Source organism: Camellia sinensis, chromosome 4, assembly GCF_055761805.1.
Source record: "Camellia sinensis isolate YWXY chromosome 4, ASM5576180v1, whole genome shotgun sequence".
Lineage (NCBI taxonomy): Eukaryota > Viridiplantae > Streptophyta > Magnoliopsida > Ericales > Theaceae > Camellia > Camellia sinensis.
Genome location: NC_138964.1, coordinates 109,057,447 through 109,075,044, shown reverse-complemented (window position 1 = coordinate 109,075,044; position 17,598 = coordinate 109,057,447). Strand labels below are relative to the sequence as shown.

The following is a 17,598-nucleotide window of genomic DNA, read 5'->3' as shown; positions in this document are numbered from 1 at the left end:
TTACCCAAATACCCCAAACAACACCATCTATACAAAATACATAACATCTATGTCAAAACTCATAGAAAGGAGTAGGTTATCCCTACCTCAAATTTCGGAACTCAAAGGAGAAGAAGGACAAAACTGAAGATGCTCCGATCACCAACTTTTTCAGATCAAAACGAAGGCCACGCCAAGCTCCACACTTTTTACAAAGGGACTAGGGTGGAAGATCACTAGAGCTAGATGATTTTGTAGAGGGAAGATGTATTCTAGAGAGAGGAGCTCTCAAATGAGGGTTTTGAAAAGCTAGAGAGAGAGAGAGTGGGTCGAAAAGTGGTTCAAAAAGCTTCATCTCGGACTGATATACATCACAGTCCGCTCGAGCATGGAACGCCCCGCTCCAGCGTTAGACACAGACTCCCGCTCGAGCGTGAAAAGCGACGCTCGAGCGTCGAATGCACACTTCCAGAAGTTCTGCAGACGAAGCCTCCCGCTCGAGCGTGAAAGTGGATGCTCAAGCGTCCGATGATCTACAGGAAAAGTACTAAAGGTGGAATAATCCCGCTCGAGTGTAGGAGCAAATGCAAAAGGGCCCACTCGAGCGTCAAAAGCCCCGCTCGAGCGTGAAGGCCAAAATCTGGGCATAAACCAAATGTTTCTAAACACAACCAACCTGTTTCAAACTTGACCAACACAACCTAAAACTCAAATACAAAGAGTAAAGGATGGAAACGAGAATAAGACAACAACGCACATCCACGGGACCGAGTCCGGAATACAATAAACAATCAGAGGAAAACCGGGATTACTATATATATTTTATCCTATATTTAAAAAATAAATATAAGTATATTAAATTATAAATATTTTGATATTTTATATTTATTAGTAATAATTCGTAAGATTGTTATTAGAAAAACCCTATCCTTAATTGCTTCAAGAGACTTTCAACATTTTGGATAGTTTGAAATGTACGTTTGGTTATATCTCGAAGAAGATTAGGTTTATATTACGGTATAAATAGATTCTCGTATTTTAGTAATTTTTAGTTTTTGGTTAAATTATGAGGTAAAAAAATTAGGGTAAATTACAATTACATCTCTTGAGATTTATTTAAAATATGGTTTTTCTCCCAAAGTTTTAGAAATTATATCACGCCCCTTCAAGTTTATGATCGCATAACAAATATCTATTTTTATTAATAAATCATCAAGTCAATTAATAATTTTTAATGATGTCAGAAACATATTTCAATTAATAATGTAGATGATTTTATTATTGTATAGGAGAGTAGTTATTAATTTTATTTTTTCTTATAATTTTGTTAAATAAAGAATTCTAACAAAGGGATATTTGTAATTTTTCAAATTACAAGGATAATTCGTATTTTAAACAAATCTCAAAAAGTATATTTGTAATTTACTCAAAAAACTAGTATGTTTGGGAAGACTTTTTGACCTTTTATGAGAAAAACGTGCAAAAAGTAGAGAATAGAATAATTTAATAATTTTTTGATATTTTTAATGACTTTTTGATTTTTAAACTAAAAAACCTAGGTGATTCGTGATTCGTAATAGATTTAATTGCAACAATTCCCAAACAATCAAAACTAACAATCTAAATCATCTAGCACATATGAACGTGATTTAGATTGTAATTTCACAATTAATAAATCAACACAAATGATTTTTACGTGGAAAACCCACAGTTTGAGTACCTCCAATTGTGATTAAAAAGTCACAAGTGAAATGCCACTAATCAATGCACTATGAAGAATGAAATTACACAAGTTTACTAGACAATTTACCCAACGCTCTGCAAAATTGTCTTCAACAACTCGTGCCTCTTTCACCAACGTCTTCGTCTCAGAATCGATCATCTTGATGTCGAATCCACAACATCCACGTCAAATCCACGACCACAAGCTTCTTCGAACTCCTTCAAAACCTTCACGCTTGAATCTTCGGGCTCCACCAAAGAAAAACTCTTTGTATTGAATGATCAAACAATCCCTTTGATATAATCTACTTAAACCATGATATAAACTCCTTGATGAAAACCCTAACTCTCAAGAAGAAGATCTGGAAACCGTACCCTAGAATCAGACTTGTTCGTAGCTTTATAGCAAACAGGGCCGCGAAGACCACTCGAGCCATGGAATGGTCGCTTGAGTAATGTGACTCAAACGCGTGTTTTCCTTAAGTGCCTTTGCTTGAACCACCAAAAGGTTCGCTCAAGCGAACATTAAGTCTTCTCAGTAATTTTGCAGACAGTTCAAACTTCTAGAACCAAGTATTCTTCGCTCGAGCCACCATCACTTCGCTTGAGCGGTGTATGACAAAAACAGTCTACAGATTTCATGGAAAAAAGTGTTTGTTCACGGAATTGGCAACATAAGGGACCTAACATAAACCAAAATTCAAATTCCCCAAACAAGGCCAAGCCTAATTTGATAATTTAACTTTTTGACTAAAAAACAGTAAAAGGGCTTAAAGTCATTAAAACAATAAACAAATAAATAAATCCAATAAAAAGAGAGAAAAAAAATTGGTCACCTATTTGATTGATTAGAATAAGATGCGATGGAATGATGATTCTTTAGGCTTTCTTAAGGAATTATCATTTCTTTAAAATGGTAAAAGATGATTTTATTTGTAATGTAGTTATCATCATTTTTGAAAATCTAACCAAACATAGAAATAAATATTTTGATAAAATGATAATTCCATTCTAATTCACTTTAGTGAACCAAACACTATCTAAGTAATTTATGATTTTCAATACAATTTAAAATTTATTTTCAAACACATAATTTGATAAATCAAAATTTGATACTTATTAGACACATCATTGAAGGTGGATTTTAGGGTGAAAAATTATTATTGGGTACTCTTGGAATATGGCCATATATAGTATTATGATTAGTGAAAAAAGTGAGATATTATGATTTTGTGTTGAGTGATTAAGAAATATGATGAGGCATAATAAATGATAATTAGTAAAAAACAAAATATAGACATGTGATATTTTAAAGGGATTTTTATTGATAAATCCCATTTAGAAGTGTTCTAACCCAAGAAGTCCATGAAGGAATTTTTTAACCCACTTAGTCTCATGTATTTATACTTTTATTCCATAAAGTCCTTTTTTCTTGATTTACATTATTTTCTTAGACTCTTATGCCCTTATATTTAATATTGATATTTAATGTTGGGGAGAGGAAAGAGAAGGGAAAGGACCAAGGCATAGGAAATTTCATACACAAATTAAATAATATTGTAGTTATTATTTTATATTATTATATAATGTGAATATATTTTTAATTGACAACACATTAAAAATAATGTGAACATTCTCTCTCACCTGATGTGAACATTCATAACACCTTTTCGTAAAATTATCTCTCATCTAATATAGTGATGTGAACATTCACAACATTTTATATTTTTAATTGACAACACAATTTTATTCACAACATGTAATGATATGAATGTTCACAACATGTTCACAACATGTGAACATTCACTCTCCTCTAATGTAATGATGTGAACGTTCACATTCGTATGTTTTGGTATGAATATTTACATCGTATAATTGACAATACAATGAGAAAAATTCATTTCACATTAATATGAATATAATGATGTGAATATTCATTTCAAATTTGTAACGCTCCCAAAATAAACCATAAATCCAACCAAGGATAAATATAAATAACTGCATGAATCAGAGCGTAATATTCTTTCATTTCTTAGAGTTTATGGTACAAAAGAATTTAACATAAAAAAATGCCCTATAGGCTTACATCTTTCCAAGTCTTGGCTTGGTTACAATAAAAGTGAGACTAGCTCATAGAAGTAAAGCCCTAGGCTATGCAAGAGAGAATACAACAAAAAGAAGCTCTTGCTCCCGAAAGTTCTTCCAAACTATTGCCTTAGTGGAGGCATGTCACCAACACCCGAAAATGATTTTTTTCAAATAGGGTGAGCCAAAGCCCAGCAGGAATTATCTAACACAGTATATGAGATTTAACGAATATATAAGTACAATGTGCTTATATAATGCCTGTGATAAAATATTCACAAATTCGTATAATCATAGGATACCAAATTTAAATCTTTTTCCATTTTCCTTCAATTCATTTCAAGTTCCTTATTCTTCTCAAATCGTGAGTCAACTTCATTATCTTTCAACAACTCAACTGAGACTACAACTCAATAGTTTTTTCAATCACTATCAACATATGAACACTTCAATCTGCCATTTTACGGATATTTCATCTGCAGGATCGGCACCCATGTATAATTTTGGGACTTCACCCAGGACACTCCAGCCAACTTAATTTCAATCGAGTCTATCTCCCTTCTCCTCCCAAACAATGGAGTACATCCCCTTTCTTCTCCCAAACAATCATACATATACAATGTATTTATAAATATAATCATACATGGAGTACATCTCCTTTCTCCTCCCAAACAATCATACATATACAATGTTTTTAAAACATAATCATAATCAATGATAATCAATAATGGATTAGTTTTAATTCATCTAATCCTTATGCAAATTTCTATAACAATCATAGCTATATAGCCCAATATAGTTATTTCTAAATAGATATTCAATCTCAAGACCGATAGTTTATTCAAATATAGCTATCCCGATTTTACCCTGACCTTTATTATGTTCCAGACTTAGGTTCCATGATTGTATGCTATTGTCTACATCTTGTTTTCTTCCTTTAAATTCTTTGAATTTGAGTTTTGGGACTTGTTGGGCGAGTTTGGAACAGCTTGGTTGTTAGTTGGTTCAAATGGTTAATTGCCCAGATTTTGGCCACTTCGCTCGAGAGAAGCTTCTTGTGCTTGAGCGAGCCTTGTGTAACTTGCCTCTTCGCTCGAGCAAGAATTGAGAGTCTTCAGGTTTCTTTCCCAGACGCAGCTTTTCTGGGAAGATGTAAGTTCTTTATTCAAGCGAGGCTTCGTTTGCTCGAGCGAGCCTTATGGAATTGTTTCTTCGCACGAGTGTGCGTCTGCGTCTATGGCAAACTTGAAGTTTTGCATTCTGCGCTCGAGTGACACTTCTTGCACTCGAGCGAGGTTACTTGTTGCGTCTGGTCGCTCGAGCGAAGGTCGCATATATCAGTTCGTAGCAGAGTGATTCTACTTCACTTTTTGATTTCTTTTCTCCTAAAAACCCTAGATCAGAAAAGAAAAAACCATAAAACAAGACTAACTGCCCTCAGTAGACTAGGAATAATTTTCTACAAAAGAAACTCGAGTCACTCCATGCCAATCACTATTACCTTACCCTAAACACCAACACTATTAACTCCTAATGACCTGATAAGGAATTCTTAAAGGTGTACTAAGGACACCGATTCATCTAACCCACTTCTTGGTATGATAACAACAACACCTTAGCCTACACCAACCCTGTAACAACCCCGACCCATGATTAACTGTTAAGCCATGATTAAGTATGCCCAATAAGTAATTAAGAGGAAATCCTGAGTTAATTACATGTGCTGTAACGCCCTCAAATAATAACATTAAACCCATTAAATAAGACATGCATTGATATACAAAAGTTCCGCATTCTTTCATTCATGAGAGTTTCATTACATAAGTATTACATGTTAACAACAAAAGCAAAATGCCCTACGGGCTTATAGCTTTCCAAGTTAACACTTGGTTACAACAAAAAGAGTACTAACTCATACACATTAAGCCCTTGGCTTGAATTTACATGTAATACATCAAAAAGTAAAAACGACAACAGTATGTCCGCCTCTAGCCTCCCAAGCTATGTCCTTGGAGGTGGCATGCTTCCTGTACCTGAAATGATATTCCCATATAGGGTGAGCCACAGCCCAGTAGAAATATACTAAACCAACCATGAATAATGACTAAAATATTAGCAATTGATAGATGGCCAACACCGATACATTCACATAAATCACATATTTATGTCATACGACTTATGAGTCCAAATTACTTTTCATTTTCCCTTTTTCAACAGATAGGCATATAAGCACTACCCACATTCTCAACAGATATGTATAACAACAATATCCACATTCTCAGATAAGCAAACAAGCTATATCCACACTCTATAATAGATATGTATAACAACAATACCCACAGATAAGCATATAAGCTATATCCACACTTCACAAAGATAAGCATATGAGCTCTATCTTCACTTCTCTAGACAAGCATATGAGCTGTATCTACGGATTTCATCCCCTATCTTCTCCCAACACTAACCGGTTTAGAGGTACATCCCCCATCTTCCCCTAAACCGCGGAGTACATCCCCCATCTCCTCCTCTACACATAACGTATACAAACACATTGGTTCTATATACAATCACTCAATACATACAGTTAATGTATTCTATCAGTCGTCAAGTTCCATGACACATTCCACTGATTAGTTTCTGTTTGCCTAATCATCATGCATTGTCTACAACAATCACGACTATCCTCCACCGATAGCCCAAAGCAGTTATTTCTAAACAGAAAATAAATGCACAATGGATATTCAATCAACATTTCATTTCCTCATTCTACTCAATTAATTATCCCAATTAATTAAACAATGTAATTAGGTCAATTCCCATAATTAACATTTCAACCCTTAGGTCCCATTTTCATCAATGACTTAACATTGATTCCATTTCTCTATGCCAAACATGCATTCAGGTTTATTAAGAATAAAACCCCAACTTTTGTAAAAGTACACAAAAGCCCCCAAACTTTCGCAAAATTACCAAACCAACCCCAACATCTCAAAATACTAAAATTTAAAGACAAAATCCATAGAGAGGAGTAGGATATCCCTACCTCGAAGTTTGAGCCAAAAAGGAGATGAAAACTCGAAGACCAACGTGCTCCAAATCCAAACTTTTTCAGATTAAATCAAAGCCCTCAACGCCCTCTATCTTTTTAACAAAGGCCCTAGGCTAGATTTACACTCTAGGGAGATCAATTCTTAGAGAGAATATAAGTGTAGAGAGAGAGAGTCTCGGATCTAGGTTTTGAAAGAAAAAGGAAGTGAAAAAGTGATGTTCAGAAACGCTACTGTCCGCTGATATAAAACACGCTCGCTCGAGCGAAGACTTGGTCGCTCGAGCGACCAGACACAGAAAACTCTTGCTCGAGCCAAGAAGCCCTTGCTCGAGCCAAAAACTCAAAAGTGCGCTCGAGCGAAAGTTTTCTCGCTCGAGCCAACAACTCAAACCTTCAGGTCTGCAACTAGAAGCACGCTCGAGCGACAGACCTCTCGCTCGAGCGAAGAACAAACCAGACCGCTCGAGCCAAGAAATGCAACTCTCAGGTCCAGAACCAGGTGCAAGTGCTCGCTCGAGCGAAGCCACTCTGGCTCGACCCACCAGACACGAACTCAACTCTCGCTCGAGCGACCAACGCCTCGCTCGAGCGAAGGTCCAAAAATTTGGGCAGCAACACTAGGCTCCCAAGCACAACCAACCTGCAACAAACCTGCCCAACACATCCTATAACTCAATATACAAAGTAAAAAGGATGCAAACAAGATAATAAACAACTACCAACATCCACGGACACATGTCCGGATCACTGTACAACAAGGGTAAACCCGAGATCGCTATATGTGCATTGCATTATGTGTGTTTATATCTATCTACTGTAGGAATATTTATTTGTGTTTCTGTTTGGTTCAGCAAATTGAAGGCCTTATCGGCATCCAATCACGAAATTGGCTTGAATTATGTGTAAGTTGGAATTTTTAGAATTTTGTGGTAGGTTGAATTAAAATGTGATTCAGAATGAATTCAATTAGAATAATTAATGTCACTTAATTAGTCATTGATTACACTCCCTAATCAAGCCTATATAAGGCCACCCCTAGCACTTCCTATATAGTTTACACTCTCATTCCCTCATCTTTTCATGAGAGAGAGAGAGAGAGAGAGAGAGAGAGAGAGAGAAGGAAGACTTGAATTCAACCAAAGGATTGTGGGAAATTAGAAGAACTTATTTTGGCTTGGAAACTTAAACAATTAGCTATCTAGCATTCAATTAAGAAGCTAAGGTAAGGACTCAACCCTTTAATTATGTTATTGAAATAGCTAATAGTAGAATTCATGGGAATTGGGAGATGAATTATAAGAATTGAACTAGAATTGAGGGAATTAAGTTAAATCATGCATGCACGTACATTTCATGCATTTTGAAGTTGTTTCCAAGCATTTTCCTCATGCATTATATTATTTCACCTTAGTTTTGAAAATTCATGAAGTTTCATTCCATTTAACCTTGTTAGATCATGATTTGAAAGGTTGAAAGTCATGACAATTCATGCATGTCATGTTCACATCATATTCTTAAGTTTCAAGTTGAATCTTAAGTAATTGGCAAGCTTTTGGGCCTTGATTAGGCGAAATGGTTTTGAAGTTCAGACATGTTTTCTCAAGTTTTCAGGCCCAAATGGTGTATTTTAAAGTTTTAACTTCGAGTTTTGAACTTGGGAGTGCAATTTGGAAATTTTAGAATTCTGCTCTCCGTTCGAGCGACCAAATCTGCGCTCGAGTGACCACTCTTTCATTGGTACTCTCGCTCGAGCGACCAAAAGTTGGATCGAGCATAAAATGCATGCTCCCAGAAGTTTTCATGTTTTGCAGACCGCACGAGTGACAATAGTTGCGCTGGAGCAAGGACCTCAATCTCACGCTCGAACGACTGTCGAGCAAAAAATTCATACAACCAGTACTTTTGCTGAGTTTACAGACCGCTCGAGCTAAGGAAGTTGCGGTCAAGCGACCTCTCACATGTTTGGACGCCCGCTCGAGCGAGGCCCCTATCTTTAGCATGTTTTCTTAAGTATTTTCAAGTGCATTTTAGCATCCTCATTGCATCCTAGGCATTCTTAGGCCGTGATTAAGACATAATAATGGGGTTAAGGGCAAGAAACACACTAACAACGAAATAAAATAGGTTAATCATTATCCAAGCGTGTGTTTCAATCTGTGAATCTGTTATCTTTGTGTAGGTCACATGCCGTGAGTTGTTGATCTATGGATTACTACCAAAGCTATCTGTGCAATTATTGTGAGTAATAACTTAGTAAAGCTATGTTCATTATAAAGTACTTTTCGAACATTATGGTACGATATGAACTGTTTTAACGATACAAAAGGATTGTTGTGATTACATGAATGATGATCCACTCCTTTGACATGTTAATGTGTTATCCTTAGCAGTGGCCCTCGCCCAAGGGAAATAGTACTGTGGCTTATGGTCATGAGGCCCTCGTCCAAGGGAATAATATTGTGGCCAAGCCCTTGCCCAAGGGAATAATACTGTGGCCCATGTGTGAGATATATTACCCGGTACCGGAGGTTCCATTATGGAACTTGATAGGCTTTACCATAGGAATATGTTAATGCTCATGGATGTACCACACATGATTTGAATAGGATTATGACTATGATTCTATTTCTGATACGAATATGATTATGTATTTGATATGATAAAAGGTGTGGAATCCATTCTGGGCATCATTCATTAAAACCTTTACTCTGTTATTATTCATTGGGCTCCGGCTCACTCTATTATTTATGTATGTAGGTGACCAGGCACATAACCAGACTCAGAATTGATAATCTGGAGTTTTAGTTTGTCAACCAGGCTTTGTGCCTCCCAAGGAGGTTCCGAGTGTCTTGTGGTCTTATTTTGTGAACGTAAAAGGCTTTGTTTACTTTTGGATTCAAAACAAGTTTCTTGTTTATTTGCATATTGGGCTCGGTCCCCTTTTTCTTTATCTGTAACGAAAGTGATGTAGACTATGTATTTATGACGTCACACCCATGTATATTATAAGTTTTCAAATTTTTATCCCATGTATGTCTACACAACTCAATGGACTATGTATGTTTCTATGTTTGCTTCCGCTAGCCCCTTACATTTTGCTAATCAGGTCAGAGGCCTTCGGTAATTTGAGGATTACTGGCCGGTTATGACGCTAAACCTGTAAGGGAGGGTTTGAGTCGTAACAAAGTAGTATTAGAGCATGAGTTATACCGCACAAACGAGTCCATATGAGCTATAGGACGTTCTAGAAAAGAAGTAGGGACATTTCACCCGCATGTGTGAGTGTGTGAGTTAATTTCTATAACTATGGAAAATGAATCTGAACATGAACTCAACATGAACTCACACAATTGAAATAAATGCATTGAAACTGAATACCTTGAACAATGTAGAAGGAATTACTTACCTATGTTTATTTTTGCTTTGTTTACCTATAGAAAATGGAAAACACAAGAAGTGACAGTACAAATGAATCCTCAAAGGCTCGCATGGGCCGAATGGAACAAATGCTTGCAGCCCTAACTGAAGCAATGATATAGCAGCAAAGACAACAACTTCTGCTTCCTCTGCCCCCTCTGGTCCAAGTTGTGCCGGATAACAATGATATTATAAATCTAACTCAGATGTTCATGAAGATGAAGCCGCCAACTTTCTTAGGTGGTATTGAACCCTTAAAGATAGAGACATGGTTACTTGAAATTGAGAAACTATTTGAAGTGTTTCCTTGCTCCGAGATGCAAAAGGTTCTATTGGTCACCTATAACCTAAAAGATGAAGCCCGAAGATGGTGGTTGCTAATTCTAAATAGTAACGGGAACATAACATGGGCTCAATTCAATGAGATTTTCTACGATAAGCACTTTCCTCAGTGCTTTCAAGATCAAAAGGTTTCTGAATTCCAAGAACTTAAGCAAGGTAAGATATCCGTAACCAAGTATGAGGCTAAGTTTACTAAGTTGGCCAGATTTGCTCCTCATATGGTCAACACAGACTATAAGAAGGCTTAGAAATTTGAGGGGGGATTAGATTTGGAGGTGTTTAATCGAGTAGGCGTTTTGAAGTTGTCTACATATGTGGAAGTACTTGATAGAGCATTGATGGCAGAGGCCATTCTGCCAGCCGAGAAACATGCTAAGGCTCCAACAACTGAATGGCGAGGTAAAAGGTCCGGATTCAATTTCAAGAAGGGTCGGTCATTTTCAAAGAAGCAAAACACGGGATCCTCCAATAGCTCTAGTCAGAGTAGTGGATCTATTTCAAACTATCTAGATTGTGCAAGGAAGCATAGAGGAGTGTGTTACTGTGCATCTGGTGCTTGTTCTTGGTGTGGCAAACTCGACCATATAATGAAGGATTGTCCACTGTGGTCCAAAAATGCCAACCGCCTTGCAACAAGTTCAGCCGGATCTGCCTCCATAACAAGATCAAATGCAAGAACTAATGCTAGAGGTAATACTGGAAATGAAACATTAAGGCAAGGGAAAGTATTCACATTGGTGCCAGGGGATGTACAGAATACTGAGTCTATGGTGTCAGGTATAATTTCCATCTGTGCCCAAAATGCATATGTCTTGATAGATTCTAGTTCTACACACTCATTTGTGTCGCATGCCTTTTCTCAGAAATTAACTAGACCATTAGAACCTATGAATTATTTATTGTTTGTTTCTACACCAACTAGTAGTTCTATGGTATGTGCATATATGTTTATCCAGCATGTGATGTTGTAATCAGTGATATGACGTTGTATGTTGATTTATTACCTTTGAGAATTGATCATTTTGACTGCATATTGGGTATGGATTGGTTGACGAAGTACTGTGCAACTATTGATTGTGTGAATAAAATTGTTGTGTTTCGTCCACCCGGTCTACTTGAGTTTGTGTTTGTTGGGAATGGGGTAGTTCCTCTACCGTACTTAATTTCTGCCATGAAAGTTGTTAAACTACTTAGGAAGGGATGTAAGGGCTATATGTGTTGTGTTCTGATCAAGACTTTTGCTAGTCCTAATGTGGAAACTATTCTCGTTGCTTACAAATTCCCTGATGTCTTTCCAAATAAATTACCTGGGAATTTAATTGATAGAGAAATTGAATTCACCATTGATGTACTACCTGGGACACAACCTACTTCCAAAACTCCTTATAGAATGTCAACCTCAGAACTGAAAGAATTGAAAAGCCAACTTCAAGAACTATTAGATAAAAAGTTTATCCGACCGAGCACTTCACCATGGGGTGCTCCAGTTTTGTTTGTGAGAAAGAAAGATGGATTTTTGAGGCTGTGTATAGACTATCAAAAATTAAACAAAGTGACTGTCAAGAACAAATACCCACTACCTCGAATAGATGACCTATTTGACTAGCTTCAAAGATCACAAGTGTTCTCTAACATAAACCTTAGATCTGGGTATCACCAACTAAATGTTAAGGTAGAAGACATAGAGAAAACTTCATTCAGAACTAGATATGGGCATGATGAGTTTTTGGTAATGCCATTTGGGGTAACTAATGCGCCTGTAGCATTTATGGACCTAATGAACAAGGTTTTCAAAAAACTCCTTGATGAATTTATCGTTGTATTTATTGATGATATATTGATTTACTCCAAAAGTAGGGAAGAACATGAAAGCCATCTGAGAACTGCCTTACAAATTCTAAGAGAGAAGAAGTTGTATGCTAAACTTTCCAAATGTGAGTTTTGGCTTGACAGTGTAGCATTTCTGGGACATGTAATCAACAAAGACAGCATATCGGTGGATCCATAGAAAATTGAGGCCATTGTGGACTGGCTAAGACCAACCAATGTGTCAGAAATAAAAAGTTTTCTAGGGCTTGCTGGCTACTACCGTAGATTTGTAAAAGACTTCTCTAAACTTGCCATGCCATTGACACAGTTAACACAAAAAAAATGTGTCATTTGATTGGACTAATCAACGGGAATCAGCCTCCCAAGAACTAAAAACTAGACTGATAACTGCATCTATTTTGACATTGCTCAACGGAATTGATGGGTTTCAGATTTACAGTGATGCTTCCTACAAAGGCTTGGGGTGTGTGTTAATGCAGAATGGAAAGGTGATTGTCTATGCTTCTTGACAACTCCGCCCACATGAAAAGAATTACCCAACTCATGACCTTGAATTGGTAGCTGTGGTTTTTGCATTAAAAATTTGGCGCCATTATCTGTATGGCGTGACTTGCGAGGTGTACACTGACCACAAAAAACTTGAAATATTTCTTTACTCAGAAAAAACTGAATATGAGACAGAGAAGGTGGTTAGAGTTGATTAAAGAATATAAGCTGCATATTTTGTACCATCCAGGGAAGGCAAATACAGTCGTAAATGCCTTGAGCCAAAAATCTATTAGAAATTTGTCATGTTTACTCACTGGCCAGAGAGAATTGTTATGGGACTTAGAGAGGAATGAAATTGAGATAGTTCTGCGTGAATAATGTGGAATTCTAGCCACCATCTCTGCTTAGTCTACAATCATTGAAGAAATTAGAGAGAAACAACTTGAAGATGAGTTTTTGAAGAGAGTTATTGATGAAATTAACTAAAAATTGAGGCTAGGATTTGTGATTGAATATGGTGTGCTGAAATTTCATAATAGACTTTGTGTACCAAATTGTTCTAATTTGAGGAAACGTGCTATGACTGAAGCCCATAATTCAAAATTTTCTATGCATCCGGGGAATACAAAAATGTACCATGACTTGAAACAAAATTTCTGGTGGCCGGGAATGAAGAAAAACATTGCTAATTTTGTGGCTAGATGCTTACATTGTCAATAGGTAAAAGCTGAACATCAACGACCTGCTGGATTACTTTAGTCGCTTCCAATACTAGAATGGAAGTGTGAGCATATCACGACGAACTTCATTGTCGGATTACCTCACTCTTCTTAAGGTAAGGATTCTATTTGGGCCATTGCTGACCGGTTGACTGAGTCTGCCCATTTTCTTCTTGTGAAAACTTTTTATAATGCTGATAAATTAACTAACATTTATATGAATGAGATTGTGAGATTACATGGTGTGCCAGTATCCATTATATCTGATAGAGATTCGAAGTTCACGTCAAGATTCTGGCAAAGTTTGCAACAAGCTTTGGGAACAGAACTACGATTGAGTAGTGCCTATCACCCACAGACAGACGGCCAATCTGAACGAACCAATCAAACTTTGGAAGATATGTTATGGATGTGTGTGTTGGATTTCCAAGGGAATTGGGAGACTTATCTTCCTCTGGCCGAGTTCGTGTATAACAACAGCTATCATTCCAGTCTTGGAATGGCTCCTTATGAAGCTTTATATGGTCAGAAGTGCCAATCTCCGATTTGTTGGGCTGAGGTAGGTGATAGACCATTGTTGGGACCGGAACTTATGCAAGAAACAATTGAAAATGTGAAATTGATCCAACAACGTTTGAAAACTGCACAGAGTTGGAAAAAGAGTTATATAGATGTCCGGAGAAGAGACAAAGAATATGAGATCGGAGATCATGTGTTCATAAAAGTGACTCCAATGAAAGGCCAGACACGATTTGGTGTAAAGGGTAAGCTAGCACCGAGATATGTTGGGCAATATGAAATTCTTGAGAAGATCAATTCAGTGACGTATCGGGTAGCCTTACTACCGGTCATGGAACATATGCACAATGTTTTTCACGTCTCAATGCATCAGGACTATCTAAGAGATCCACTCCATGTGATTGAACCAACTCATGTGCTTCTGAAAGATGACTATATGTATAAAGAGAGGCCAATATAGATTGTTAACCGTCGAATCAAAAGACTGAGAAACAAGGAAATCCCACTAGTAAAGGTTGATTGGAAAAACCACAGAGGGACCTATGCAACTTGGGAAACTGAAGAAGATATGATGAAAAGATACCCTAACTTGTTTCCGTTGGATTCGATGTTCTTCCAAAATGAAGGTAATTCGAGTTTGGAGGACCAAACTCTTTAAGAGGGAAGACAGTAACAATCCCGGCCTATGATTAACTGTTAAGCCATGATTAAGTATACCTAATAAGTAATTAAGATGAAATCTTGAGTTAATTACGTATGCATTGCATTATGTGTGTTTATATCAGTCTGCTATAGAAATATCTATTTTTGTTTCTGTTTGGTTTTGTAAATTAAAGGCCTTATCAGTATTCGATCACGAAATTGACTTGAATTTAGTGTAAGTTGAAATTTTTAGAATTTTATGGTAGGTTTAATTAAAATATGATTCGGAACAAATTCAATTAGAATAATTAATGTCACTTAATTAGTCATTGATTACACTCCTTAATCAAGCCTATATAAGGCCACCCCTAGCACTTCCTATACACTTTACACTCTCATTCCCTCATCTTTTGAGCTCAAACGTGAGAGAGAACGAGAGAGAAAATGAAGACTTGAATTCAACTAGAGGATTGTGGGAAATTAGAAGAACTTGGGGTTTTGGCGTGGAAACTTAAACAATTAACTATCTAACATTTAATTGAGAAGCTAAGGTAAGGACTCAACCCTTTAATTATGTAATTGAAATAGCTAATAGTAGCATTCATGGGAATTGGGAGATGAATTACAAGAATTCAGCTAGAATTAAGGGAATTAAGTTAAATCAAGCATGCATGTACATTTCATGCATTTTGAAGTTGTTTCCAAGAATTTTCCTCATGCATGTTATTATTTCACCTTATTTTTGAAAATTCATGATGTTTCATTCCATTTAACCATGTTAGATCATGATTTGGAAGCTTAAAAGTCATGACAATTCATGCATGTCATGTTCACATCATATTCTTAAGTTTAAAGTTGAATTTTGAGAAATTGGCAGGCTTTTGGGCCTTGATTTGGTGAAATTGTTTTGATTTCATGATGTTGGACAAGTTTAAACATGTTTTCTCAAGTTTTGGGGCCCAAAGGGTGTATTTTAAAGTTTTGACTTCGAGTTTTGAACTTCGGAGTGCAATATGGAAATTCCATAATTCTACACTCCGCTCGAGCGACAAAACTTGGGATCGAGCGACCACTCTTTCTTTAGCACTCCCGCTCGAGCCAACTCAAGCGACCAAAAGTTGGCTCGAGTTTTATAGACCGCTCGAGCAACAATAGTTGTGCTGGAGCGAGGACCTCAGTCTCACACTCGAGCGACCCTCGAGCTAAAAATTCACACAACCAATACTTTACTGAGTTTACAGACCACTTGAGCTAAGGAAGTTGCGCTTGAGCGACCTCTCACATATTTGGACGCTCATTTGAGCGAGGCCCCTATTTTCAGCATGTTTGCTCAAGTGTTTTCAAGAACATTTTAGCATCCCCATTGCATCCTAGGCATTCCTAGGCCATGATTAAGAGAAAACAATGAGGTTAAGGGATAGAAACAACTAAGAACGAAATGAAATAGGTTAAGCAATGTCCAAGCGTGTGTTTCAATCTGTGAATCTATTATGTTTGCGTAGGTCACGCGCTGTGAGCTGTTGATCTATTGGTTACTACCAAAGCTATCTGTGCAATTATTGTGAGTAATAACTTAGTAAAGGTATGTTCGTTATAAAGTACTTTCTGAACATTATGGTACAACATGAACTGTTTTAACCATACAAAAAGATATGTTGTGATTACATGAATGATGATCTATTTCCTTGACATGTTTATGTGGTATCCTTAGTAGAGGCCCTCACCCCAGGGAAATAGTGTTGTGGCTTACGGTCGTGAGGCCCTCATCCGGGGGAATAAAACCGTGGCCAGGCCCTTGCCCGGGGAAATAATACTGTGGCCCATGTGTGAGGTATGTTACCCAGTACCGGAGGTTCCATTATGGAACTTGATATGCTTGACCATAAGAATATGTTAATGCTAATGGATGTACCGCGCATGATTTGAATGTGAATATGACTATGATTCTGTTTCTGATACGAATATGATTTTGTATCTGATATGATAAAAGGTGTGGAATCTGTTTTGGAAATCATTCATTAAAACCTTTACTCTGTTATTATTCACTGGGCTCTAGCTCACTCTATTATTTGGTATGAATATTTACATCATATAATTGACAACACAATGAGAAAAATTCATTTCAAATTAATACGAATATAATGATGTGAATATTCATTTCAAATTTGTAACGCTCCCAAAATGAACCATAAATTCAACCAAGGATAAATATAAATAACTGCATGAATCAGAGTGAAATATTCTTTCATATCTTAGAGTTTATGGTACAAAAGAGTTTAACATAAAAAAAATGCCCTATAGGCTTACATCTTTCCAAGTCTTGGCTTGGTTACAATAAAAATGAGAATAGCTCATACAAGTAAAGCCCTAGGCTATGCAAAAGAGAATACAACAAAAAGAAGCTCTTGCTCCCAAAAGTTCTTCCATCCCGGTTTTACCCTGACCTTTATTGTGTTCCGGACTTGGGTTCCGTGATTGTATGTTGTTGTCTACGTCTTGTTTCCTTCCTTTAAATTCTTTGAATTTGAGTTTTGGGATTTGATGGGCGAGTTTGGAACAGGTTGGTTGTTAGTTGGTTCAAATGGTTGATTGCCCAAATTTTGGCCACTTCGCTCGAGAGAAGCTTCTTATGCTCGAGCGAGCCTTGTGTAACTTGTCTCTTCGCTCGAGCGAGGTTTCTTGTGCTCGAGCAAGAATTGAGGGTCTTCAGGTTTTTTGCCCAGATGCAGCTTTTCTGGGAAGATGTAAGTTCTTCGCTCGAGCGAGGCTTCTTGTGCTCGAGCAAGCCTTGTGGAATTGTTTCTT

General features: G+C 37.0%; 1 protein-coding gene across 1 annotated transcript; it reads left to right on the top strand.

The window, feature by feature from the left end:
• The first annotated feature begins 14,131 nt into the window (after nt 1-14,131).
• Nucleotides 14,132-14,611, top strand: LOC145823960 (uncharacterized). The gene has a single exon (XM_082923537.1). The coding sequence runs from the start codon at nt 14,132-14,134 to the stop codon at nt 14,609-14,611; it is 480 nt and encodes a 159-aa protein (XP_082779663.1).
• Nucleotides 14,612-17,598: the final 2,987 nt, after the last annotated feature.